Genomic DNA, 27,391 nt, shown 5'->3' with positions numbered 1-27,391 from the left:
TTTGCCATAAGGCCGATTTCATCGGCCGGGGGGGGGGCTGGGCTGCGCCTGTGATTATCACCCTGTGTATCGAAGGAAGGTCAGAACACGACGTGCAACATGTGGTCTTGCATTATCATGTTGAAAAATGGCATTTGGGAGGTAGGGCAGATCGAAGATAGGGCACAACCACTGGATGTCAGAAATGCCCCGATCTGCGTTCAAATTACTGTCGATCCTAACTAGAGATGTACGTGTCGTGTATCCAATGGCTGCGCACACCATCACCCCAGGTGCACGGTCCCTATGCCGATATTGAATGTAAGGAGGCGAAGTGCGGTCTCCTCGGACACTCCAGACTAGGGTTGCCACCTCCTGGCTGTCAAAATCCGGGAGAGGAGGAAAAAAATATCAATTTTCATAACTTTTTATTTTATTTTGAACTTATATTTTGCATTTGATCGTACGGATTTCAAAATATCTGGTCTGGAACTAACAAATTAAAAAAACTCTTTGCAGTCCATTTTAAAATTGAAGAACGTTAGAATTTCTGCCTTGACATGTTCTTCATTTAAACGGTTTTTTTCCTTAGCCCATATATCGAATGCTATACTGAAAACACGCTCGCAGGCAGCGTTTGATACAGGTATAGACAAAATGAATGAAACTACTTTCTTCAACATATCTCCAACTTTATTTTCGGCCGTTGAGGAAAATTTTGCCCACCTCAGATCAACTCTTGCAATTGATTTAAAAATGCTGTCTTGAACCTCCCTCAAAATGCAAAAATCTTCATAAAGTTTATTTTCATCAAAAGTGATCTTTAAATCAATGGCCAAGTTTCTCAAAGTATCAGACGTAATTGATTTTTTCATTGAAAGTATGCTCAATTTAATATACTCTGAGTTTTCGAAATCATACCAATTTTCCAGGTAATCTAAATATCTCTCAAAGAAAATGTCTCAAAGAAACCAGAAAGTTTGTGTCGCCACAAACATTTTTATAATTTAATCTGTTTTGTGACAAAATGTTTTACGCGTACACGTCGTGTTTCCACCTTGCGCGCATAGTTTAGAACATTATGTTGCATAATTTAATTCCATATTTAATATATAGTTTTTATAACATTTGAAAACTACCGTGAACGAAAAATCCTAAAAATTTCTTTTTAAATTCTTACTTTATTTGGAGTTGAGTTTATAAAATGTATTTTACTGAAAAAAATCTGTAATGTTTTCGTGCATAAAATTTTTTAAATATTATAATATTCTTCAGATTTTTGGTTCAGTTAGAAGAAAGTGCCCATATAAAGAATTCCATCAAATTTCAAGTATGTACCATTAGCCATTTTCAAAATATCATGCGCTCAAGTTGGAAACATGACATGAAAGCATAAAAAATTTTGTCATAAAGCAGATTAAATTACAAAAATATTTGTGGCAACACAGAATCTCTGGTTACCAGTTACCGAAGTAGCTAAATTATGTAGTCAGCTGTAAAAAGTTGGAAGTAATTGCTTTTAAAATAAATAAAATATTCCATTTTTTGTAACAGTCATATATTCGAACAGCTTAAGGGTTTAAGATGTATGAGCCTCCTTCAATTCAAATGAGTCCCTGTAAGACGGGACTTTTCTGAGAAACGAGATTCTGGTAGCACTGGTTTAAACGGGAGGATTCCTAGCAACGGGATTCTGGTAGCACTGGTTTAAAATAGAGAATTCCTAGAAACTAGATTATGGTAGCACTGGTTTAAACGGGAGGATTTCGAGAAACGAGATTCTGGTAGTACTGGTTTAAACCGGAGGATTCCTAGAAACGAGATTTTGGTAGCACTGGTTTGAACGGGAGGATTCCTAGAAAAGAGATTCTGGTAATATTGATTTAAACGGGAGGATACCTAGAAGTGAGATTCTGGTAGCACTGGTTTAAACGGAAAACCCCTAGAAAAAGGAGCCTCCCCCTGGAAGCGAAGTCCCGCCTATTTACAGAAACCATGTTGAGGCTACGCGGAATTTTTCCAAACCTCACCGAAAATGTCTCCGCTGGAGCACTGTCCCGGGTAGAGTTAACCAATCAGACGAAATTACTGCTTCTGAAGGATCACGTGATCCAAATCTGAGCGATAATCGATAACTGTTTGCGTTCAAGTCTTTGCGGTTAGCGAAAATGGTAAACTAGCTACGTGGGTTTCCTGGAAATGTTCTGGTCTCGAGAATTGTCCCTTTCGACGTCCACTCCCGCGCAGCCGAAATAATGTGATTAGAACTTTATGCATCAGGCATTGTTGCTGAAAGAGCCAGCACTAGTCAATCGTAAGGGTCCATGACAATGCGAGGCCGCGTGTGGCTCAGGAGGCCAGGGACAGCATCTAGCGACTGGGCTGGGAGACACTACCTCATCCACCATACTCCCCAGACCTCGCGCCAACAGACTACCACCTTTACCATCCCCTGGACAATCATTTTTGTGGGAAATCCTTCAACAACCGGCCAGACCTTGAATAGACCCTAACGGATTTCTTTGCGTCCAAGACTCCTGGGTTTTAACGCAATGGCATTGAAATTGAATATAGGTGAAATATTGGATGGAACTTGAGCTTTTACGATCATTTTAGTAGAAAGACAAAAACAATAAAAAAGACTGCGTGCCATTATTGCTTATATAATGAGAGAGAATTAGTTTATTTTTTAGGTGGGTTCCTTATTGCATCAGACTGAAAAATTTATGACTATGAATCGTATTTTTTTGCATCGTTATTAGAGAAGGATTACAGCGGTATCCTTCGCTCTCTTAGATTGAGATACAGTGGAACCTCGAGATACGAGCAGCTCTATATACGAGAAATTCGAGATACGAGGAAAGTATGAGCGGAACATTCGTCTCTAAATACGAGCATTGATTCGAGTAACGAGCAAGGATCCATGCTGTTGGTATGCGATGCGCTATTTCCCGATCCGGCTCGATTCGGGGAATCCCCTCGTCAGATCACTCAGTGTTCTTTGATTTACGTTTTCGTGCGCTTGTGAGTTAAGTGATTTTTACATTTAACGTGAAAATAATTATTTTAGGATGGTTCCCATGAAGATTGTTGCCTCAGATAGTGCTACAAAGATAAAGAAGGAAGACGTGACCGTTTAAAATTAAGAAAGAAATCATAAATAAATATAAGCGTGGTGTAAGAGTGACAGAATAGGCGAAGACTTACGGCCGTGCGACATCGACGATCCTATTCTGAAGAAAAAGGAAGAAAAGAAACTTGATGTGACCAAAGGAGTTACCGTTACCTCCAAGCACCATCCAAAACTCCTTGACGATGTTGAGAAGCTATTGTTGGTGTGCATTAACGAGAATGAGCTAAAAGACGATTCGATGTCGGTAGCTATCATGAAGGTAAACTGCGATTATATTATCTACCAGTGTTATTTATTAGAAAAATTGATTTTAATGTTGATGTTTTTGGGGGTGCGAAACGGTTTAACTGGATTTCCATTTTTTTCAATGATGAAGTTTGTTTCTAGATACGAGAAATTCGCTATACGAGCTCAATGCTGGAACGGATTAAACTCGTATATTGGCGTTTCACTGTACAATTTTCTCAATTTAACTTATCTGGCATTGGGTACTTCCACTAGATCTATTTATAAAACTCATCTACAATTTTATATCGCGAATAATAAAAGCGTAGGGCGTCTAAATAACAAAATTTATTAATTTCATTTCATTGTGAAATACCTTATTAAATTTTCCATTAATTTAATTTCATTCTCAAATGTATAATGGACACCCTACAATTTTATTATTTGCCGTATAAAATTGTAGATGAATTCTCTGCACAGAATTCTTCTCATTAAACTGTGTGATAAATTATTACCTTTTAGTGCATTAAGTGTCAAATTCATTTCAAATAAAAGCGTATACTATGAAAATTATTATTTTTTAATTTTGATTTATTTTCGCTGTATACAACTGAACAATTTTAATACTTACGGCGGAAGTCTTCATAGCACTTCCTTAGTGGCAGCACTTGTAACAGTTTCCTGGAAGAAGAAAATAGTTTTAAAGTGTTTTTATATGATCGTTATTAAAACTATTCCATTGTTTTAATTTTTTCCATAGTAAATTCTAATATTGGCTCTAGACATCGATTCCTTTAAATTCCTTTAAATTTTACCTTTTATTCATTATTTTTGAAAATATTTTAAAGTATTTCTTAGCTTAAAGGGCGTTAGCCCAAAAGGGCTATTAATTTCGTTTTGGCATTTTGCCCCGATTCGCTTTCTTTGTTGATTTACTTTTCAAACAGTTGCCACTAATTATTACAGCCGTTTATTATATTTAGAAATTAAATAATAAAGAATCTGCATAAATGTATGTCTTGTTCTCGCATTGTGATAAAACAACGGTACCAAGAGCCATCCAATTTTGAGTAACGTAATCCTCCAGCGAATATGAGAATTTGGAAGTCCTAATTTGGAATTTATTATCTATTTCGTATTTTGTCAGACATTAAAGAATTTTTGATTAAGAAACTCAACGATGTTGAACTGAATCTTATGGTTTCAGGGCGAAGAACATGGTATTTAATGAATAAAGGTAACACACAGAACGTTAAAAAACGCCCCTTGAAGCGTAATATAAAATATGAAGGCTTTCAGATTTCGTTTTTGCCGTTTTTTTGGATTTGTTTTTCATTTCCTGAATCACATTCCCACACAGTTCTTACCGTAGCTAGTTGTTCCACTTGCATGTGAAAGGCGACATGTTGGACTTTCGAATTTTACGAAAGAAGGCCGGCACCCACAGCCACTCAATTTTGAAAGCAGGTAATTCTTCACCCAGATAAGTGCATCCCAGATTACGAATTTTGAATTTTATTTATTCCATATTTTGTAAGGATTTAAAGAAAGTTTGAGCAAAATCCATGAGTAGCTAAAGCTTGTTTAATTCCGAAGTATTTACTATATGCTAGCCAAACAATTTCCTGAAAATATTCGTTTGAATGTATACAGTGGTGGCCAAAATTGTAGACACTTTTGGAAATTTTTATGCTTTTGAACTTTGTATGCTTATAGAAAATGTTACGTTTCGCAAAATGCAAACTTGTATATATCATTTTAAAGATAATTTATTACTGAATTCAATACAAAACACAAAATTCAATTAAGGTTCAATACAAAACACAAAATTCACTTAAGGTTCAATACAAAACACAAACCAAATTAAGGTAAGGTTCTTGCAAAAGGGCTATTGAGATATTCCCTTCTAGTAGTTGTTGGATTGCTAAACTTGTGGCAGCTGAAGAGCGTTGCAAATTGCACTGGTAAATCCAAGTGATTTAAAACTGTGCTGTGTATGAGAGCTAGGATCTAATATTGCTCCGCTCTCAATATGAGGTGTTGCAGAACTTTTCGGTATGAGGGACATGATCTAGCGTTCGCTGGATGCGAGCAATCATAAGACGTTCCTTCTTTTTGGTTACAAGCACAACAATTAAAACAACGAGGAGAACGTTTACAAGAATTCGTAGGATGCTCGTGCGTTAGAGAGCAATTTACACACACAGGTACTGCCTTACACAGATGGCTGATGTGACCTAAGGCTTGGACGCTAACTAACTCTCCGCGTACCAGCAGGGTTTATATAGCTTGTGCTCGAGAACATTCTGGCTAAACCGGTAAGAATTCGTTCCAGAAGGTTCTACATCCGCCTACGGCATATCTTCAATTTTGTCGCCAAATATGGCAACCCTGCCTTCCCTTGCCATTTTCTGGCAACCCTAAATCTGCTTTGCGGAGAAGCTATCTCATCGCGGCTGGACATTTCGTAACAATAAACCTACCCACTTGGATGGCTGATGCCGCTGCCCTCCGGGACAGCATAGGCAGCCATTTGGGATAATTAGAATTGGAATACCCCTAAAGCCGAGAATGTTTGAGTGTAGGCGAGGAGGTACACTTACCCGCAGTTGAGTTTCCTCATGATGCAAATATTGTGGTATATCTTTCCGTCCGAAGCGCAAACTGGATCGCTGAAATCGAGGCAGCGGAAGGGACAGAGGTAGTGCTTTCCACGACAAATCTCCCATCCAGAGGAAGTGACGTTTTGGGACCTGAAAAGTTTGGAAGAACGTCAGAGCAATGGAACACCTGCCTACATTCAAACAGTGTCGTAAACAGTGGTTTGTATGGAACTCAAATTGCATGTGGTCAGAATGCACAATCTGGGAACACTTGATGGGCTAGAATTTGCTATTTAACCCTTTCAGTCCCAATTTATTTGTTTGCTTCAACTTGTAGAGACATTAGGTATTTTATGGAAGCAGGCAAGATGAAAAATGAGCAACGCCCTCACCGAGAATCAAACCACGGACCTCTGGAATACGCGTCCAGCGTGAAGACCACCACACCACAAAGGCATGCCAAGAAGGCGGAAGAAATACCTTATAAACTGACTTGATTTTTTACGTACTTTTGGTAATTATCACAAAGAATTGATAAATATCATTTTAAATATTTTTAAATGGGGGGATTCCAGGGCCCTGGAACAAATATGTCCCATTAGTACTAAATTGTTGACACATAAAAGAAAAAATAAAAAGAAATTATTTTTATTTTCACAACTTATGTGTGATAAGAAGTAAAACAGTTTTTGCATAGTGGTAGATTGCATGCCACACAAATTGTTAGTCCAAAAGCGCAATTTGCCCAGAAGGACTATTAATTTCGTTTTGGCATTTTGCGTTGATTCACTAAAAGCGTTGTTTCACTTTTCAAATTGTTGCCACCAAATGTTATCGACCTGAGTTATATTTAAAGAAATTAAATAATGAAGAATCTGCATAAATGTATGTATGTTTCTCACATTGTGATAAAACGACGGTACCTAGAGCCACCAAAATTTGAATAACGTAATCCTCCTGCGAATATGGGCATCTGAAAGCCCAAATTTGAAATTTGGTTTATTATCGATTTCATATTTTGTAAAACTTTAAAGAATTTTTTATTAACGAACACGACGATTTCAAAGCGAGCGATGACAACATTCTAGGAGAAAAAAAAAGCGTTTTTGTCTCCAGCGTGTGAGACTGTGTATCGGAAATACTAAAGATTTTTAAAGATTCATTTTTTAAAATTATTTTGCGATATTGCCGCTGAACTGAATTTTATAGTTTAAGTGCGGAGAATATGATATTTAATAAATAAAGGTAACACACAAAATGTTAAAAACGCCCATTTGGAAGTAATTTAAAATCTGAAACCTTTCACATTTATTTATTTATTTAGTCTTCTCTTGTTTTTTCTCGGTACAACTGTGAACACCTTCCAACCAACTGTGAACACCTAGCAACTGTGAACACACATTTTAGTGGGACCCTTCGATGGATAAGTGATCTCCTATTTTTAACAACTTGGAACTAGATGATGGTCTGTCATACTGTAGTTGTACGGTATCATGTTGTAGTGGTAGTCTACCATATCGTAGTGGTAGTGTAGGATTCACCACATACCAATTTTGTAGTAGGGATGTTGGAAATAATGCCTACTACCAGTGGAACATCAACTGCGTAGTAAATTGATGCATATAATTGCCTCTATGGGGCTACTTTAAACACCATCTGGGACTTACATAACTCATTGGGGCTGAAAGAATTAACACAAAACCAAACTATTTTAACTTAATTTTCAACTTCGCTTGCTAAATTTCGTCTAAACATATATAAACAACAATAATAATATCGCAAAGAAAAAATTCATATGAATATTTAAAGTTAGTACCAGCAAAAATTTTCTAGGTTGCACAATATATTAACAGCTAAATCAGGCTGACATTTATTTTAAATAATTCTGAAGCGTTTAATTTAACATTAACTTACTTCAATCTATTTATATATATATATAAGAAAGTTTGTGTGTTTGTTTGTTCGATAATAACTCAATGACTACTATATCTATCGTCACCAACATTTCTGCAATTCTGTTCTGGGTCCTTTTCCCCCTCCCCCCAAAAAAACCTAAAATCAGAGCTATTAATTAAGAACTTTGAAAACACTAATTTTCGCCCTCATTTTTGCGAGTGGCAACAGTCTTATACGCTGAAGATAAAAATCTGCTTTATTTCGTGAGCTGTTGCCATGCTCGCTTCAAATCCTAGAGTTTGTTAATAAAACATTTCGAAGTTTTACAGTAAAATAAAAATAGCCTTATCAAACATTCAATACATTATTCCCGTTTCCAAAATTTCTAAGGAAGCCATTTCGACTGTTCCCATCTTCGTACGACTTTAAAAGCCGAGATATTAATTAAAAACTCTGAAAACACTAATATTCACATCGCGAATAGTTTCAGGCATCATATTTCAAAGAAAATATCCATTTTGACCGCTATCGAATGTAATTTAAGGATGTTTCTGTGTGAAATCTGTGCGTAAGAATAGAATCTTCCCCACCAAAAAAATATATAAAACTGATTTAAAATGAATTCTAAAGAGAATTTTTCGTAGCCTCTGCGCGTACGTCGTACGTATCTCGCATAATTCAAAAACCTCAGAACGTTGAAATTTTGTATATAGGACTGCTATAACATGTAGATGTGCACCTCATACTTTGGTTACACAATCGGTCGCACCAAAAGTATATAAATATATACACTCTCTTACTCGACTCAGTAATCTGTTTTTTATTATTATTATTATTATTATTATTATTATTATTATTATTATTATTATTATTATTATTATTATTATTATTATTATTATTATATGTTTGTAAATTGTGCATTTTTTGCTTTAAAAATGATTGAATTATGTTGTTCTTATCTTCTTAAGGTTTTTATGCTTTTAGTAAATCTTCATGCGATATTTGTAGAATTAACAATATAAAAGTTGTTTACATGCGGCTAAGCGTAATTATTTTTACCATGGCGGCCATATTTGTTTGCTAAGTAGCAGAATAATAGATTTGTTGCCGATCTAGAAAAACTACGCTTCGCAACAACAAAGATAACGCATTCTTTTTATTGCGAATTAAATCATGCTTAATCCATTCTGTTATTTATTCGAGGAAATAAATGTTTAAGATTTACTTCGTAATTTTTAATATAGATATTTTGAGTGTTTTTGCCTTTTATCGAAGTGAGGACAGAATTAATTTTGTAGGGTTTATATTTATTTTAACTAACATTTATTTTAAGTTTAAACTATCTTTCCTGTCAAGCCTTACTTTCCCCTGGAACTGCCAATGCCAGAATATGTAAATTTGAGTAGAACGCGCAAGGATTCAAATTATCAGCGGAAGTATTCGGATTTAAATAGGAAGGAAACGAGTTCGGGGTGTGATATTCTTACTTCACGAGCGCGGAGGTAGTTAGCGAGAAATTGAAGAACCCCGCGTTTCGGCCTATGTGCTTGGCGGGAAGTAGTGTTAATCGTTCAAGTGAGCTTCAAGTCTGCTGAATTAGCAGCGGTGTTGTAAAACGCGGTGAGTTAGTTATTTTAGAGAGCCTCGTAGTTAGAGTCTTGTCTTTAGTTTCTTTTCAGGTTATTATTTTTATTTGACCGCCGAGTTGGCGCAGTCTGTGAGCGTCAAGACCACGCAATTGTAATTTATTACGTTGAATAAAAAGGGACTTAAACCCTTTACAAGACTCTGTGTTTTATCCAGTTTTCACAGTCACCCCTTGGTTGCGTGCAAGTTGGAGGCGCGCAACGTTACATTGGCTCCCGAAGACTTATCGAACTGAAATGGCCAAAAATTGGATGGAAGCCGCTGGACAACACCAAGAAATGACAACTCAGTTGGAAGGATTTGGATACCTGGTCCAGACTTTGAGAGCGTCAATCAAGCCAAATGTCCATTTCGACGGAAAAAATTCGGTGGCGGTATTTCTAGAAGGTCTAGAAAACCACTTTCAGCTCTACCCTGTTCCTGAAAGACAAAAAGTTGCCATCGCCACATCAGCACTAAGAGGACTGGCCGCGCTATGGTGGAAAAATATAGGCAAATTTTTATTAGGGGAATTTGGAAGCCAGACATATACATTTGAAAATTTCAAAAAATCGTTAGTAAAGGCCTTCCCCATAGTGAAAGATCGCGCACGGCTGGAAGCCGAACTATATAGTTTCTATCAACGGGATATAGCAGAATTGACGGACTTTATTCTACGAAAAATCAAGCTAACGGATATGCTGTATGGAAAGAAACCCGATGCGGAGATTATTGAAATAATATTACCAAGATTGTTACCCGCTGTTCAAGACTACTTTGAAATTAGAAACCCAAGCACATTGCAGGAACTCTTCGAATTGGCGGTGAAGTTTCAAAATCGCAGAATAGCGGAAAAAGCGAGAGGGGCAACGTATTCTCAAAGTACCCGAAGGAAATCTTCAAATGAGGAAACCAGAAATGGAAATCGCTCTTATGGGGGAAAGAACTATCAAGCTAACTCATCGAAACTCGAAGGTCAAGGCCCAAAAAGAAAATTTGAAAATAAACATCCGCGTACCCAGAAGGCACAGATTGAAAGGAAAGCTTTAAATGAGTAGAGGGGATTGTGAAAGGGAGGGTCCAGACCCCGGAAGTTTTAAAAAAACCCTCAAATAGACATTTAAATACGGTCATCGTAAAAAACTCACAGCTACCAATTATACAAGTCCTGGTTGGCGATGTACCAGTAGAAGCCCTCATCGATACAGGAGCAGAAGGAAATTTTATGAGTGAAAATTTCTTCAAAAAGAATTTTTATAGGGTACGATTATTTAAAACCAAAAATACGGAAATTATAGCGGCGCAAGGAAAAACATGTCACTGCATCGGGAAATTATCATTAAACTTACAGGTAAAAGAGGAAAGTCTCAAAGTATTAATTTTTGTAGTGAAAGACCTGCAAAACTCTCTTATTTTAGGTATGGAGTTTTTAAGGGCCGCGAGGGCCAAATTAAATTTTCAAGATAGTTCCGTGGTGTTGGAGATGGACCAGAGGGTGGTGGAACCTGTGGAGACACCGCAAGTGGACCTTAGCCATCTGAATGACCATGAAAGGAAAGCAATACAGCAAGTGGTGAGTAATTTTTCTCATTTATTTTCAGAAAAACCAGGAAACTGCCAAATAGTTACGCACAAGATTCAATTAAATGCCGAAAAACCTTGTAGGACTAAACCTTATCGGTATGACAAACAAAAAGACGTAATCATCGAGGAACATATTCAGGAGATGTTAAAGAATAAAATAATAACGCCCATAAATAGTGAGTACGCGAGTCCAGTCGTACTATGTAGGAAAAAGAACGAGTTTCCTCCTTCGGATAAAAGGGCTTGGAGGTTTGCTATTGATTACAGAAAACTAAATAGTATTACCAAATTTCCAGTTTACCCTTTGCCGGTTATAGACGATATCATTAGACAGATCAAATCGACAAGATATATGTCTACTTTGGACTTAACGTCTGGCTACTATCAAATAGCTATGAGACCCGAAGATATACATAAAACCGCGTTTATAACAAAATCGGGCACTTATGCATTTTTACGCATGCCTTTTGGGTTGTGTGGGGTCCCATCAACATTCCAGAGAGCTATGGACATTGTTCTAAAGCCTGTCCTAGGAAAATCAACTTCAATTTATCTAGATGATATAATTATAACGAGTAGTACGTTGGAACAACACATTAATGATCTAGAACAAGTTTTTAAATTATTAAAAGAGGCCGGTCTTACAATTAACGCCTCAAAATGCAAGTTCGCAACTAAAGAACGTAAATATATCGGTTATAAAATTTCGCAAAAGGGTACAGAAACGCAAGATTCAAAAATAAAAGCTATTAAGAATTTCCCACCGCCCAACACCGCCAAGAAACTTTCTTCCTTCCTTGGGTTATGTTCTTACTATCGATCTTTCATAAAAGATTTCGCTAATATTGTTGAACCACTCTTAGTAATCAAACGAAAAAGGGGTAAATTTACGTGGACAGCGGAAGCTAACACAGCTTTTGAAAGATTAAAAGAAGCGCTTATTAATGCCCCTGTTTTAAAATTCCCTGAGGGGGACGAAAACCTGGAAATTGCAGCAGATGCGTCAGACTATGCGGTGGGTGCGGTTCTTATGCAAAATAACCATCCTCTGGTATTTTTTAGTAAAACGTTGAATCAGACACAAAGGAATTATACAGCTACAGAAAGAGAAACATTAGCCGTATTAATGGCTGTACACAAATTTCGAGTTTATTTCGGCAAATCGCCAGTAACAGTCTTTTCGGATCATGCGGCTGTTGGTAGACTTTACTCGGAGAAAAACCTAACGCCCAGGTTAATAAGATCGGCTTTAAAACTCCAAGAATATAATATCACAATAAAATATAAACCGGGTAAGGAAAACAATGTAGCTGACGCACTTTCTCGTATAAAACTGGACGATGAAGGAAATGAACTTAAATGCGCTGTGTTGACTTCAAAAATTTTAGATTCTAGAGATACGGTTATTACTGAACTGAAAGCTGATCCTGAATTTGGAAATATCTATGCTTATTTGAAAGACCCCGAAAGCTTTGAGCATACAGATATCGATGCGATAAGAAATAGAGCAAAAAACTATGAAATAATAGATAATTTATTATTTTATACGAAAACAACAAACGAAAATCTTGAGTATAAGCCAGTCATCCCAGCCTCGCTTCGATTAAGCATTTTGAAGGAGTTGCACGAAGCAAAAACAGCGGGCCATCTAGGGGTCAGAAAGACTTTAAAAAGGGTACGCGAGGCGGTATATTTCCCGCAATTATACAAAATAGTAACGGCGTATGTCAGGTCCTGCAACCAATGTCAGTTAATAAATGATATTAATTACAGCCCGGCCGGGTAATTAAATAGCATTCGCGCTACATTTCCGAATGAAATTTTAGGCATAGATCTTCTTGGTTCCTTCCCCCAGAGCGAGTTAAATAAAAATCGTTTTCTTTTAGTAATAGTAGATCATTTTTCAAAATGGACAGAAATTGTTCCACTTAAACGCGCGTCAGCCAAAACAGTCGCAGATGCATTCTTACACAGATACATTTTAAAATACGGTGCACCGATAAAAGTCATTAGCGATAACGGAAAACAATTCATTAGTCAAATATTTGAAAACATATGCAATGGACTTGGCATACGCCATATCAAAATGGTTCCGTATAGACCACAGGCTAACATAGCAGAAAGAGTTAATAAAAACATAGTAAAAATAATTCGCAGTTACGTGAGCACACATCACAAGCGCTGGGATGGCTACATAAATGAATTAGCTTATGCTTTAAGAACGGCAAATCATGATACTACGGGAAAAACTCCAGCAGCATTCTTAGGCCGAAAATTAATTACGCCTTTAGATAAATTATTCTTTGTGCAACAAAGAGAGCAGGAGTTTAGACAAAAAGATGTGCAAAAGCTGATTGATCAGGCGCTTAAAACCTCGGATACGGCAATAAATAGGCAGAAAATATATTATGATAGAAAACGCCGTGAAGCAGATTTTAAAGTTGGGGATAAAGTATTGAAGCGGAAATTTTCTTTATCAAGTGCCCCAGACAATTTTACGGCAAAGCTAGCTCCAAAGTTTGAAGGCCCCTATGTAATTCAGGAAATCAAAGGAGTAGTATTATATCTTAAGAACGAGAGAGAGGAAATCTGTAAAGCAAGTCCCGACCAGGTGAAAAAATACTATAATCCAAATGATTTTGAAATCCTTAAAAGTTTCTTGCAGGACTCAAGTCTAAACGAAATAGAAGGTCCAGAGATAACAACTATTCCACCACCCAAGAAACAGAGAACTGAAGAGAGACCTAGCCCTTCTACAACCCGGACGTCGGTATCAAAAAGGAAAAATAGTTTTCAAACTCCAGCGTGTAAGAAAAACAAAAATACAGATGCACCGGGTAAAGAAACCGTGGTAAAGAGAAAAACACCACCTACAAAGGATTGCAGGAGAAATTTTACATCAAGGAGAACGCGCACACGGCCACAGAGTCAGGTGCCAGCAAGGCCGCCGTTCCGGAAACTGAAACGGCGACAGGAGGCACAAAAATACGACGAACAGAAGAAATTCAAGAAGGACTCCAGACCGGAGGACGTCAAGACCAGCCGTCCCAGGGAAAAACGGAAATGCCAACAACCAGACGATTACTCCGCCAAGAGGCCAGCCTTTAGAGGACGCAAAAGAAAAAGTAATCTGGACGATACTCGGAGGGCAGTAAGGAGAAGATTAACATCCATGAAACCTCTAACTTGGGACCAATTTTGCCAAAAACGAATGACGGAGTTTCAAGCATCGAAAACTCAAAGATAAGTTAAAACCTTCTATACATTTTTTTTCTCTTTTGTTTTGAAATGTTATGCATAAGTACGAAGTTCTATGTTTTGGACGAAAGTCAATATGTCTCGGTTGAGACTTAGTTTTGTTTTACTTTATTTAGCTAAGGCAAAAGTATTATTTTCTTTAAGTGTAAAAGCTAAAAACAAGCATTTTCTGTTGGTCGAAAGACTAATTCTGTTATGTTAAAGACAAAATTTGGCCGAAGATAAAAATAACTTCGTATTCTTGTATTAATAAGAATTTTAGTTTCAGTGCCGCCAGCTTGGCGAAGAATGAGTAAAGTAAAAATTTATTTTCTCTTATTCATTTTATGGTAAATTGTAAAAATCATATGTATTAAAATTTTGTAAATGTTATGTAAAAGTAGAATTTAGTCTAGAAGCATAAAATTGTAGATGCTAAAAGTGAATGCTTAAAAGCAATGAAGTCAAAATTTAAGTATTAAATTGTAGATAAAGTCATGCTGTAGAGCGAAAGCCTGCATGTTTAAAGATGAATGAGGGGGAAGTTAGAATGAATGTGTTTTGTAGGGTTCTCCACCTACATTTGAATTTTGAAGAATATTAAAGTAGCTCATTGAGTTGTAGAATGTCGAGTAAGGTGTGTCTATTTGGTCGTTGAATTCTAACAAATCATGGTGGTTAGGGGAAGTGTTGTAAGACTAAAACACGAATATTCCCGTTTGACACCACACACGGTGGAGAGCCAGGGTAAAGTTAAATTAATGCTTGAAAAATTGAATGAATGTGAAGTAAGCAATAACTAAGAAAAACGAATCATTTAAAAACAAAAATTTATTGTGTCAAGAAAGTGTAAATTATAATGTATTTAGAAAGATACTGATACTTATTCCTTCCAGATGCTGGAAGGAAAGACCAAGATTGATTGATGAAGTCCAGGAAAAGTTGCTGTAAGAAGAGAGCTTTATAACGATCAACATAATTTTAGTATACAATTTGTTACATAAGATTTTTTTTGTGTGTAAACGAGGTTCTCGCCAGTTAGTTCAGAATTAGAGAAACTTACAACAGGTCGTTTGTAGGACCTGCTTCCAAGTTTTCCAAATTCTGGCAGCGGCAAATGTAGGGTTTATATTTATTTTAACTAACATTTATTTTAAGTTTAAACTATCTTTCCTGTCAAGCCTTACTTTCCCCTGGAACTGCCAATGCCAGAATATGTAAATTTGAGTAGAACGCGCAAGGATTCAAATTATCAGCGGAAGTATTCGGATTTAAATAGGAAGGAAACGAGTTCGGGGTGTGATATTCTTACTTCACGAGCGCGGAGGTAGTTAGCGAGAAATTGAAGAACCCCGCGTTTCGGCCTATGTGCTTGGCGGGAAGTAGTGTTAATCGTTCAAGTGAGCTTCAAGTCTGCTGAATTAGCAGCGGTGTTGTAAAACGCGGTGAGTTAGTTATTTTAGAGAGCCTCGTAGTTAGAGTCTTGTCTTTAGTTTCTTTTCAGGTTATTATTTTTATTTGACCGCCGAGTTGGCGCAGTCTGTGAGCGTCAAGAGCACGCAATTGTAATTTATTACGTTGAATAAAAAGGGACTTAAACCCTTTACAAGACTCTGTGTTTTATCCAGTTTTCACAGTCACCCCTTGGTTGCGTGCAAGTTGGAGGCGCGCAACGTTACAATTTAATGAGAAATACTGAATCGTTTGTGATACTTTTTTTTGATTGTTTGTTTGTTGAATTTCTTTTATACATCGTTTAAGATTTATTTTAGTATTTTAATAGAACACGTGGCAACGATTAAATAATTCTTCAAATGATATAAATTTGTGCATGGTGAGTTATAAAATGAATAAAATGTAACGCTGTTAAGTAACCTAGGACCAGAGTGTCGCTATGGTAATCAAATGTAGTGAATTTTAAAGAGTGCGTCTATTCTGTTGTGGTTTATGCGCTATCGACGAAGTGGATTTACTTCAATCCAATAAGTTTAAATAAAATGCAAGAAAAAATTCGTATAATTTAATATTTCGTACAAGGAAGGCATGTGGTGTACACACCAGACTTTTATATCTTACATACACACAATAATGGAAAAGGGGCTTGAAAGGAAGTTAAACTCACCCGCAATTTTCTTTCCGCATATGACATTCGCTAGGGTACACTTTCCCATCACTGCCACATACAGGACTGTAAAGTGGACAAGCATCCGGGCAATCACCTTTCCTTTTGCTTTTTGTGTAGTCTTCTGGGATCTCTGGTTGGCCCTTTCTCTCCTCTAGTGTCATGCTTTGGAGATTCTCTTCCTTTGGAATATAGAGCTGAGGAAAAAGAACGTGCATTCCAGCTTCTACGATCAACCCCTCTAGGAAGTGCTGCTCTCTGGAAGTTTGAATCGGGATGTAGTCCTGGAAGATTTCCTCTTCACTCTCTTTCTGCTGAGTATCCTCGACGGTGTACTCTGGTCCGAAAGCAGTTTCGTCCAGTTGTCCTGGGGGAATGATAAATACATTTGTAGAAGTTACAGGCGAAAACAATGCAGTCACGGGACAATGAAAACAATGAATAACGTGCTCTAAATAGAGGACTGTCAGTTTAACACGTTCACGCCGGCGCGGGACACCGCTGGCCAGCACTAGTCCTTCTCGTCGGGCGGCGCGTACCACCGGTGGCGGCCCGCACTAGTCTGTCTTATCGGGTGGCGCGTGCCACCGATGGTACGCATTCGATTGTGTTATTAGACGCTGAAAATTAAAATAATGAAAAATTAACGTTTATTTATTATAAAATTTTTTTAATAACAATTATAATTAATAACTATTAGCATACGTACAACACGTATACAGGTTCGAATAGATAATAATCGCGCGCCCACAGATGAAACATGGCACAAATTCGAGCGCCGTCTCACGTCGAAGAACATAAAAATTGGCTTCGGCGTGAACGTGTTAGATTCTGAGAACCTGTGCCAAATTTGAATTATATCGCTAGGAGATGCCGCGTTCACTTCACATTGCAAGCTATTTTACTGAATATTTTACTCTGATCAGTCTGATCTATACTGTACACTACAAAAAATAAATAAATAAATAAATTATCTGAAAGGTTTCAGATTTTAAATTATGTCCGATAATAAAACAAATTCCAAATTTCAAATTTGGGCTTTCAGATGCCCGTATTCGCAGTAGGATTACGTCATTCAAAATTGGATGGCTCTAGGTACCGTTGTTTTATCAGAATGCGAGAAACATACATACATTCATGCAGATTCTTCATTTATTGATTATTTAATTTCCTCAAATATAATACAAAGTGATAGTATTTGGTGGCAACGATTTGAAAAGTGATATGCCGTTTATAGGGTTCCGACGTAAAATCGCAAAACGAAAACAATAGCCCTTCAGGGACAAAGCCCCTTTAGACTAAAAATGAGACTATTCAGAAAAGGTTCTTTATTTTCTCACCCTTGACAAGTACATTGCGCAGGGAAAAAAAAAAAAAAAAAAAAAAAAAAAAAAAAAAAAGGCGACAGTTAAATCTCCCGTTCTTCTACTGGGCCGATTGATGAAATTCAACTTGCGTTTTTCATGTCTCGATCCATTAGATTTATACTATATAACGTTGTTCTAATATAGGTATTTTGACAGAAAATCGGACTTTTTCTGAAATGTGAAATGGCATTCCCATTTGTTTTCCATATTTCGATTCTACGACTCAAATTATATCAAGCTGCCAAGTTTTGTAAAAATCGCATAAGTTGTTTTTAAAAAAAATTTAGCTTCTCGGTGTTAATTCATTTCGTATACATTATTAATGTCTCTTTTTGTATTAAACCTTTTTTATTCTTCCTTTCAAGTTTCGAAATTTAGGTTCATTTCAAATGAAAGTCACCCACTTTTTATGATTTATCTTTAAAATTTGCATTTTTAAATAAATTTTATAAATATTTCGAAAAACATTTAAAATTACAACCTATAGAGTTTTTACCATCACCTTAAACAGATGTATTTCGAAGAATAGCTACAAAATATTAGAGTTTTTGTAATTCGAAATTTTCTAAGATATACGTGAATTTACATATTGACGCGTTTTAAAATTTAACATATATCTTATAAGCGATAATAATGCAAAATGTGGCTTACGCTTTTTCTTAAAACTGTTTGAAAATATGAACGATGACTTTTTTCCGCTCGTCTATAATGAAAAAAATCTGATGTGCACACCACATGACTTCCTTGCACGGAATATTAAATTAGACGCATTTTTTCTTGCATTTCATTTAAACGTATTGGATTGAATTAAATCTACTTCGTCGATAGCGCATAAAACACAACAAAATATATGCATGCTTTAAAATTCACTACATTTGATTACCATAGCTATACTCTGGTCCTAGGTTACTTAACAGCGTTACATTTTATCCATTTTATAACTCAGTATGCACAAATTTATATCATTTGAAGAATTATTTAATCGTTGCCACATGTTCTATTCAAATACTGTAATAAATCTAAAACGATGTATAAAAGAAATTAAGCAAACAAAAAAGAAACAGTTTTTTTACAGACGACTCAGTATTTCTCATTCAATTAATTCAGTTCTCACTTGCCGACAAGGCAAAAATGCATAAAAAAGCTCAAAATATCGATATTAAAAATTACGAAGTAAATCTTAAACACTTATTTCCTTGAATAAATTCCGAATTAAACATGATTTAATTCGCAATAATAAGAGAAGGCGTTATGTTTGTTGTTGCGAAGCTTGTTTGTTGTTGCTTTCTCTAGATTGGCAACAAATCCGCTATTTTGCCCGCTATTTTTCCAAGTTTGAAATATAATGAACATGTCCGCCATAGCAAAATTCATTAGGCTTAGCGACAGTTAAACAACTTTTAAATTGTTGATAACTCCACAAATATTGCATGCAGATTTACTACAGGCATAAAATCTTAACTGGAAGATAAGAACAACATAATTCAATCATTTGTAAAGCAGAAAATGCACAACTTACAAACATATAAGAGTAAGGAATCTGAGATTACTGAGCCGGTTAACAGAGTGGATATATATATATATATATATATATATATATATGCATATATTTATGTACTCTTGGTGTGGCGGATTGCAACGAAACTACGAGGTGCACATCTACATGTTATAGGAGCACTATATACAAAATTTCAACATTCTGAGGCTATTCGTTTTTGAGTTATGCGACATAAGTACGTACATACGTACCTACGCACAGACGCCACGAAAGAATTTCTTCAGAATTCTTCATTTTAAATCAGTTTTATAATTTTTTTGGAGAAAAAGAGTCTTTTATTCTAACCTTACGTACAGATGTCACGCAAAAACATGGTTAAATTGCATTCAATAGCGGTCAAATGGATATTTTCTTTGAAATATGATGCCTGAAAATTTGGCCCATTATAATACTTCCTTTTTTCTTTGTACAAGGAAGTAAAAAGGAAAGGAAAATAGTTTGGTATAAATTAAGAAGTTCTCCAAGTGAATTATTCTTGGTTCAAAATGAAATAAGTACGCTTAATAAATTTTTGAATTTCTCCATAAATATCTCACCAAATTTTAAAAAATTTAATTTCAGGCATAAATTGAATCGTAGAATCGAAATATGGGAAAAAAATGGTATGCCATTTCAGAAAAAGTCCAATTTTATGTCAAAATACCTATATTAGAACAACGCTATGTATACATGTATATAAATCTAATATATATTCTTAGTAGCGCTTTCCAGATATGAAAAACTGAATTTGAATTTGGTCAATCGGCCCAGTAGAACAAAAGATATAGAACTGTTCATTTTTTTAGTCCAAAGGGGCAATTTGCCCTGAAGGATTATTATTTTCGTTTTGGCATTTTGAGCTGAAAACTTTAAATTGTTGCCACCGAATATTAGAGCCCTGTATTATATTTAAAGAAATTAAATAATGAAGAATCAGGATAAATGTATGTATGTTTCTCGCATTGTGTTAAAACAACGCGACCTAGAGCCATGCAATTTTGAATAACGTACGTTTTCATACGAATATGGGCATCTGGAAGCCCAAATTTAGAATTTGTTTTATTATTTATTTCATATTTTGTAAAACTTTAACGATTAACAAACTCAACTATTTAAGAGTGAGCAATGGCAACACTCCGTGAGGGAAAAAAAAACCTTTTTTATCTCCAGCGCGCGGAACTGTGTACCGGAAATTCTGAAGAAAGGTTAATTTTAAAATTATTTTGCTATATTGCTGTTGAACTGAATTTTATGGCTTAAGTGCAAAGAACATGACATTTAATAAATAATGGTAACAAAAAAAAAAAAAAAAAAAAAAAAAAAAAAAAATCTGAAATGTTTCAGATTTTAAATTACGTCCAAAGGGGCGTTTTTTTAACGTTTTGAGTGTTACCTTTATTTATTAAATATCATGTTCTTTGCACTTAAACCATAAAACTCAGTTCAAGAGCAATATCGCAAAATAATGTTAAATTAAGCATATCTTTAGAATTTCCGATATACACAGTCTCGCGAGCTGGAGATAAAAGTATTTTTTTTCTATATAACGTTGCCATTTCTCGCTTTTAAAGCATTGAGTTTGTAAATCAAAAATTCGTTAAAGTTTTACAAAATATAAAATCTATAATAAAACAAATTCCAAATTTGGGATTTCAGATGCTCATATTCGCAGTAGGATTTCGTCATTCAAAATTCGATGGCTCTATGTACCATTGTTTTATCACAATGCGAGAAATAGACAATCATTTATGCAGATTTTTCATGATTTAATTTCTTCAAATATAATGCAGGCCTCTCACAATTTGTGGCAACAGTTTGAAAAGTGAACCGACGTTTATGAGTCCGACGCAAAATCGCAAAACGAAAACAATAGTCCTTCAGGGACAAAGCCCCTTTGGACTAAAAAAAAAAAAAAAAACCTTTCGGACGTAATTTAAAATCTGAAACCCTTCATTTTTTTGGCGCAATATGGGTAGACATATACATAATTATTGTGTCTAATTCCTAGTGGACTGGCTTTATATGGTTTAATTCGTAGTGGGCTTTATATTTTATTATAGTGTTACGAATTTGGTATTTAAAAAGCTAATGTTAGTTCAATTACAAATTAAATGGTTTTATTTCTCGCGCAGTGCAGCGCGTGACGAATATTAAAAGAAAGCTAAGCCGGAAAAATTAAAAATACAAGAGCGCGTGCGTTGAATAAATAAATATCTCTTTTTGATTTCGAGAAAGTACTGGAAAATTCTAGCGCGTGATTTTAAAAGCTTATAAAAGGAGGAAAACATCTCAGTTTGTGGTAGTTGCTTAGTTTGTTGTTGTTTAGAAAACTGCCGTTGTTGATTATAGCGAATTCGCGGATTAGCGTTCTTTAGCTGTTTTGAATTACGTTCTATTGTACATTTAAGTAGTTAAAAGATAACTACTGTGAGATATTGTGATACTGCATGATAATTTGAGAAAATTTAAGCATTTCTGTTGTGATAATAATAAATTTTTGTTCATTTTTCATCGGACTTGTGCATTCATTTCTTAACGAACCCGTACGCACGCAATAATTTTTGGTGTCAGGAGTGGGGTTTGAATGCCAATAACAAGAGGGATGGAAGAACAATTGAGACAGCTCATTACTGCTTTTGCTGCTTTCCAAGAAAAGATGGAAGCTGGCCAAACATCTTTTAAAGAAGAAATTAAAGAGAAAATGGATGCTGGTCAAAGGTCCGTTAAAGAAGAAATGAAATTGGGCCAGGAATCCCTCAAGGAAGAAATGAAAATGGCACAGGAACAAATGAAATTGGGCCAGGAATCCGTTAAGGAAGAGATGAAATCTCTTAAAAATGAGATGAAAGCAGGTCAGGACGAAATGAAAAGAGAAATTACCTGCGTAATAGAAAATAAATTTGAGGCTATGGAAGGCAGAATAGACGCGGTTGAAACTAAAGTTGGACAAATAGAAGAAAGAGTTTCTTCGGTAAAAGAACAAGTAGAAGAAAGAATTTCTTCTGTAAAAGAACATATAGAAGAGAGAGTTTCTGCCGTCGAACAACAAATTGATGATAGGGTTTCTGCTGCCGTCGCCAAAGAAGTTGACAGCCTAAAGAAGTGCATAGCGACGGTAGGAAACAATTCTGTAGGTTTTAAATTTTTATCGATGCCTGCTCGTTCCGTTCTGAAACTATCTACATATGATGGGAAGACCTCCTGGCAGGTGTATAGGACACAATTTTCTATCGTTGCGGATGCGAATGGATGGGATTCCCAAGCTAAAGCCTGTCATCTCGCCGCTTCTCTGAGAGCAGACGCAGCGGATATCCTGCAGACGCTTCCCGAAAATCAAAGGCTAGATTTCGAAGCTCTATCCGGCGCTTTGGAGCTGCGCTTCGGCGAGAAGTGTTTAAAAGACTACAGCAGGCTCCAATTAAAATCTCGTCAGCAGAAGCCTACCGAAACACTTCAGGAGCTCGCCACGGATGTTGAAAGGCTGTCTCATCTCGCCTTTTCGGAATGCCCGACAGAAACAAGGGAAATCCTGTCCTTGCAATACTTTATCGACGGCATCCAGGATACTGAAATACAGAAAGCTCTACGAATGGCGGATGTAAAAGATTTAAAAAGCGCTCTAGTATACGCCATGAAATTCGAGGCAGCCCAGCAAGCCACTCGTAGAGATCGCTACCCAGTTAGAGCTGTGCGAGTCCATGAGCCAGTGGATCAACTGATGGCTCGTTTAGATGATTTATTCAGACAAGTCGATACTTTGATACGGAGTAGCAGGGAAAACAAAGTGGCTGTAAGATGTTGGAGATGCGTTTCTGAAGGTCACCTACGACGGCATTGCAGAACACCCCAGGGCACGGATAATAAAACGAATGAGTTGACAAGACCAGTGAATGCTTTAAGACGGAATAGTGGTGAAACAAAACCGACCCTAAAGTGCTGGAATTGCGGTGTTGAAGGCCACCTACGAAGGAACTGCAGAACTCCCCAGAGCACGGAAAATAAGGCATACGATTTAAACAGACAATTAAATGCCACGGCAAGGAAAAGGACTGACAAGAAACCAAAGTGCTGGAACTGTGGAGCTGAAGGCCACGTACGAAAGAATTGCAGAACACCCCAGGGTACGAAAATTGAGACAATTTCTGAGCAACGACGCAGGAAACAAATTAATGACCATATCAAGGAATGGAGGTTGCCAGATAATGAAAAACCCTGTTTTAAAGCGCTTAAGATCTCTATAGTGAGTGGCAACAATAACGGACTGTCCATCAATGGGAATATCGATGGAGTTCCTTGCAATATGATCATTGACACAGGAGCTAATGTTACCATCATTAGGAAAGATTTAGCTGAACAGTTTAAAGATAAACTTATTTGGACGCCATCCTGTGTTACCCTTCAGACTGCGTCTGGTGACAAGATCGACATAACTGGGAAGTTAAACGTAAACATCACGTTTGGAAGTGCCGCCTACCATCACACGGCATATGTGACGGATATTACAGATCCATGCATACTCGGATTGGACTTTTTAAGGAAATATAATTTTTCCTTAGATTTCAAAAACAATAAGCTGCTTTCAGCATCTGATGGCATGACTATCCATCCTCAAAAGGGACCCTCGCCTGGAAATGTCGACGCCTTGTCCGAAAGATCGAGCTCGGGAAGCTGCCGAAATCATACCAGGGTCGAAAAGAAACTCAAGACTACCAGCTATTCTCCATCCCAGAAGCTCTTCGGTCGAGACCTTCGTCTGCCTTGTGACCGCCTGTTTAGTCGCCCTACGGATGCGCCTTCATCGCCTGAGGAACACATCCAAGATGCCCAGGCCCGGTTTGAGGGGATGCACCGTTCTGCACGAAAGCGAGTCAACTTGGCGACGGAGAAAATGAAGATCAGATGCGACACAAGAGCTACTAGACAGAGATCCAACAAAGGAGACAAGGTGTGGTTGTGGAACCCAATTCAACGAAAAGGACTGAGTCCTAAATTACAGTCACCTTCGGATGGTCCATATACAGTGCTGAACACGAATGACGTCGTGGTTCGGATCCGTGAGTCTTCGAACTCTTACGACAGGTTAGCTCATTACTATGGCCATAGTACGTAATGTAAATAATTGTAAATAGTATCAGACCATGGTCCTTTTTGTTTATAAATGTGTATTTAGTATTTGATTTGTATTTAGTATTTGTTTTGTATTTAGTATTTGATAGCATTTTATTTGTTTAAGTTAGTTATTGCATTTATTGTTTATATTGTTTGATATTGTAATGTAATGTTTATGCCTCAGTTGCATTTATGCCACAGTTATAAGTTTAGCTTCCTGTCCAGGGATTGTACTGCCCGGGACGTGCAGTCCTTGGGAAGGGGGCAGTGTTACGAATTTGGTATTTAAAAAGCTAATGTTAGTTCAATTACAAATTAAATGGTTTTATTTCTCGCGCAGTGCAGCGCGTGACGAATATTAAAAGAAAGCTAAGCCGGAAAAATTAAAAATACAAGAGCGCGTGCGTTAAATAAATAAATATCTCTTTTTGATTTCGAGAAAGTACTGGAAAATTCTAGCGCGTGATTTTAAAAGCTTATAAAAGGAGGAAAACATCTCAGTTTGTGGTAGTTGCTTAGTTTGTTGTTGTTTAGAAAACTGCCGTTGTTGATTATAGCGAATTCGCGGATTAGCGTTCTTTAGCTGTTTTGAATTACGTTCTATTGTACATTTAAGTAGTTAAAAGATAACTACTGTGAGATATTGTGATACTGCATGATAATTTGAGAAAATTTAAGCATTTCTGTTGTGATAATAATAAATTTTTGTTCATTTTTCATCGGACTTGTGCATTCATTTCTTAACGAACCCGTACGCACGCAATAATATTATGGATATTTTGTAATTTCTTGTGTCGTGTCTGTGTACAAGCGGCATTCAGATGTGTTCCTTCCCATATTTAAATGATCATTTTGTTTTTTAAGCCCGTACATATCTCATTACAAGTCATTACATTACGCCTCGTGCCTAATTTAAAAACAATTAACAAATGAAAGAAGAACTAAACCAAAAAAGTAACAAAGCTTACGTGCTTTCCTGTAATTTATAGGAACAAATAATCAAATTATTGGCGATGGGAGCAACTGTTTCAACTCTTCCAGTCCAATTTTTCGATGTTCTTTCTTCTTTACATTTTTAGTTCTGAGGTAAAATTTATTCTCCTCTAAAATTAACGCTTCATGCAAATGCTTATAGCCTTTTAGAGACAAGAAACAAAAAAGTGTCTCTCGAAATAATCGTTAAAGTATGTTCTTCGAACAGTTATAGAGCATGGAATCTTCGGTATTCTAGGAAGATTATTTGGTGCAGCTAGAAAGTGGCGGAAGGGCAGTCCGCCGGTGTTCTTCTTTTTTTCCGCGATTCCTGTTTCCGCGGTTGGCAAAATCATTCCTGTTTCCGCGAAATCATTAATCTTCATTACCCCCTTCCCAAAGGGGTTACATAGTAGGGGAGGCCGAGTGGACTTTTGCGTCTCCCGCAAAGTAGGAAAGGAAACAATTTTTAAAAGAAATAATGGCTAAGACAATAAAGGTTAATAGTTAGGACTTTAGTAATAATCTGAGAAGTACACAGCTCGAATCACAGATTATTTTGTCTCAGAGAAATAAGAGATCATGAGACATGTCATGTGACATTTTCCGGAAAATTCCGATCGTGATTTTAGCTAATAAGGACTTAGAAACAATTTCGCTGCTAAAGTGCAGAATCGCCCACTTATTTGTTTGGCGCTTTTTACAAGAGTAAGAAGAATTGGATTTTTGTCAGTTTTCTTTGACCTTTTTAAGTGAAAATAGGTCGATGTGTACATAGATAAAGTCAAGGGTGTGCGCAACGCCATTTTTGTGCAATTCTGGGATGTTAAGTGAAAATAGGTCGACGTGTACATGGATACCGTTGTATGTGCAATTCTTAAAAACGCGGCAAGCAGTTTGCGATTCTGCACTTTCTCCCAATTTCGCACCTAATCTTCGTCATGATTAAGCATTTTTGTTCCATAAAAGTTCTAGTATAAGCGTAGTTCGGCTAGCAGATTGTTGGAAAAAATGTTGAGTAAAAAACTAGCAGGTTGCTGTAGCAGGGTTGGTCGCCAAAAAAATCGCCAAGTTACCATAATGTAAAGATTCACCGAAATAATCTAAAAACATTTACGATCTCAGATCTTTGCATGAATGAAGATAATACTGTATTTAAAAAAGAAGAGAGAGATGTTTAAACTCTGCGATGATTTTGGCAGTGAACTAAAAGATTGCTTCCTACTAGTCAAAAACAATATTCTTCCAAAATTCTGCATAACGGTGAGTTATAATGAAATCTTTCAGAATAAATATTCGTTCTAAAACGACGTCTTTCTTCTAAACGGACGACTTCTTTGGTCTTAATTGCGCTTTTGCAGCTTTTAATTCTTTCATTTATGGAAATCCAATAAGCTACATTTTTCCTTATTTTTAGTCTGAATTCGATACTGTTAACTTTTATAAAGGGCTAAAGGTTTTTTTTTTTTTTTTTTCCTTTTAATTTCAATAATGTCTAAAATATTCATATTGATTAATATAAGATGTGAAAATAACAGCTAATGTTGTAGCAGAATTACAAATGGAATGAAACTTAAGATTTCAAGAGGTGCCTAAACAATAGATAACACAGCTTCAATCTAACGAAGACTAACTTATTCACAAAGAAACTGCCCAGCTCTTCTTGATGACTCGTCGCGACATCTCCTGAGGAGCTGTGGGAGGGGTACTGTACCCTCCATAAAGGTAGGAAAGGAAGGAGGGGCCAACCGGCGCTAGAAGTGAAGCACCCTCCATAAAGGTAGGAAAGGAAGGAGGGGCCAACCGGCGCTAGAAGTGAAGTTGAAGCTTGGGTTTTTTGTTTACACTCAGAAGCTCGCTTGACAGGGTTCTGATAGTATTTCGACACACGACAGTTCCATACAAATCGAAAAAGGGACACTTTCGCATGAAAGAAACATTCATAGTGTAATGGATAATAGCAATTTGTATAGTTTAGTGACATTTACGCAAAAATCCCAT

General features: G+C 36.5%; 2 protein-coding genes across 2 annotated transcripts in view; one reads left to right on the top strand and one right to left on the bottom strand.

Annotated features, from left to right (window-relative positions):
- LOC118201817 (flavin-containing monooxygenase 5-like) overlaps positions 1 to 27,391 on the top strand; it is a 210,149-nt gene that overhangs the window by 108,027 nt on the left and 74,731 nt on the right. The gene's annotated exons all lie outside the window — the stretch shown is intronic.
- The window catches only part of LOC146998349 (uncharacterized), a 36,163-nt gene continuing 12,729 nt past the window's right edge, over positions 3,958 to 27,391 (bottom strand). The window contains exons 2-4 of the mRNA XM_085812278.1: positions 16,406 to 16,772; positions 5,941 to 6,090; positions 3,958 to 4,018 (exon numbers count right to left, since the gene is read on the bottom strand). Coding sequence (XP_085668404.1) covers positions 3,958 to 4,018; positions 5,941 to 6,090; positions 16,406 to 16,772 — 578 coding nt within the window. The remainder of the gene's footprint in view (positions 4,019 to 5,940; positions 6,091 to 16,405; positions 16,773 to 27,391) is intronic.

Source organism: Stegodyphus dumicola, chromosome 2 (genome assembly GCF_044657685.1).
Source record: "Stegodyphus dumicola isolate Sdum_Otavi_A_Nest chromosome 2, ASM4465768v1".
NCBI lineage: Eukaryota > Metazoa > Arthropoda > Arachnida > Araneae > Eresidae > Stegodyphus > Stegodyphus dumicola.
The sequence above is the reverse complement of the archived record's forward strand: the minus strand, read 5'-3'. Positions and strand labels throughout refer to the sequence as shown.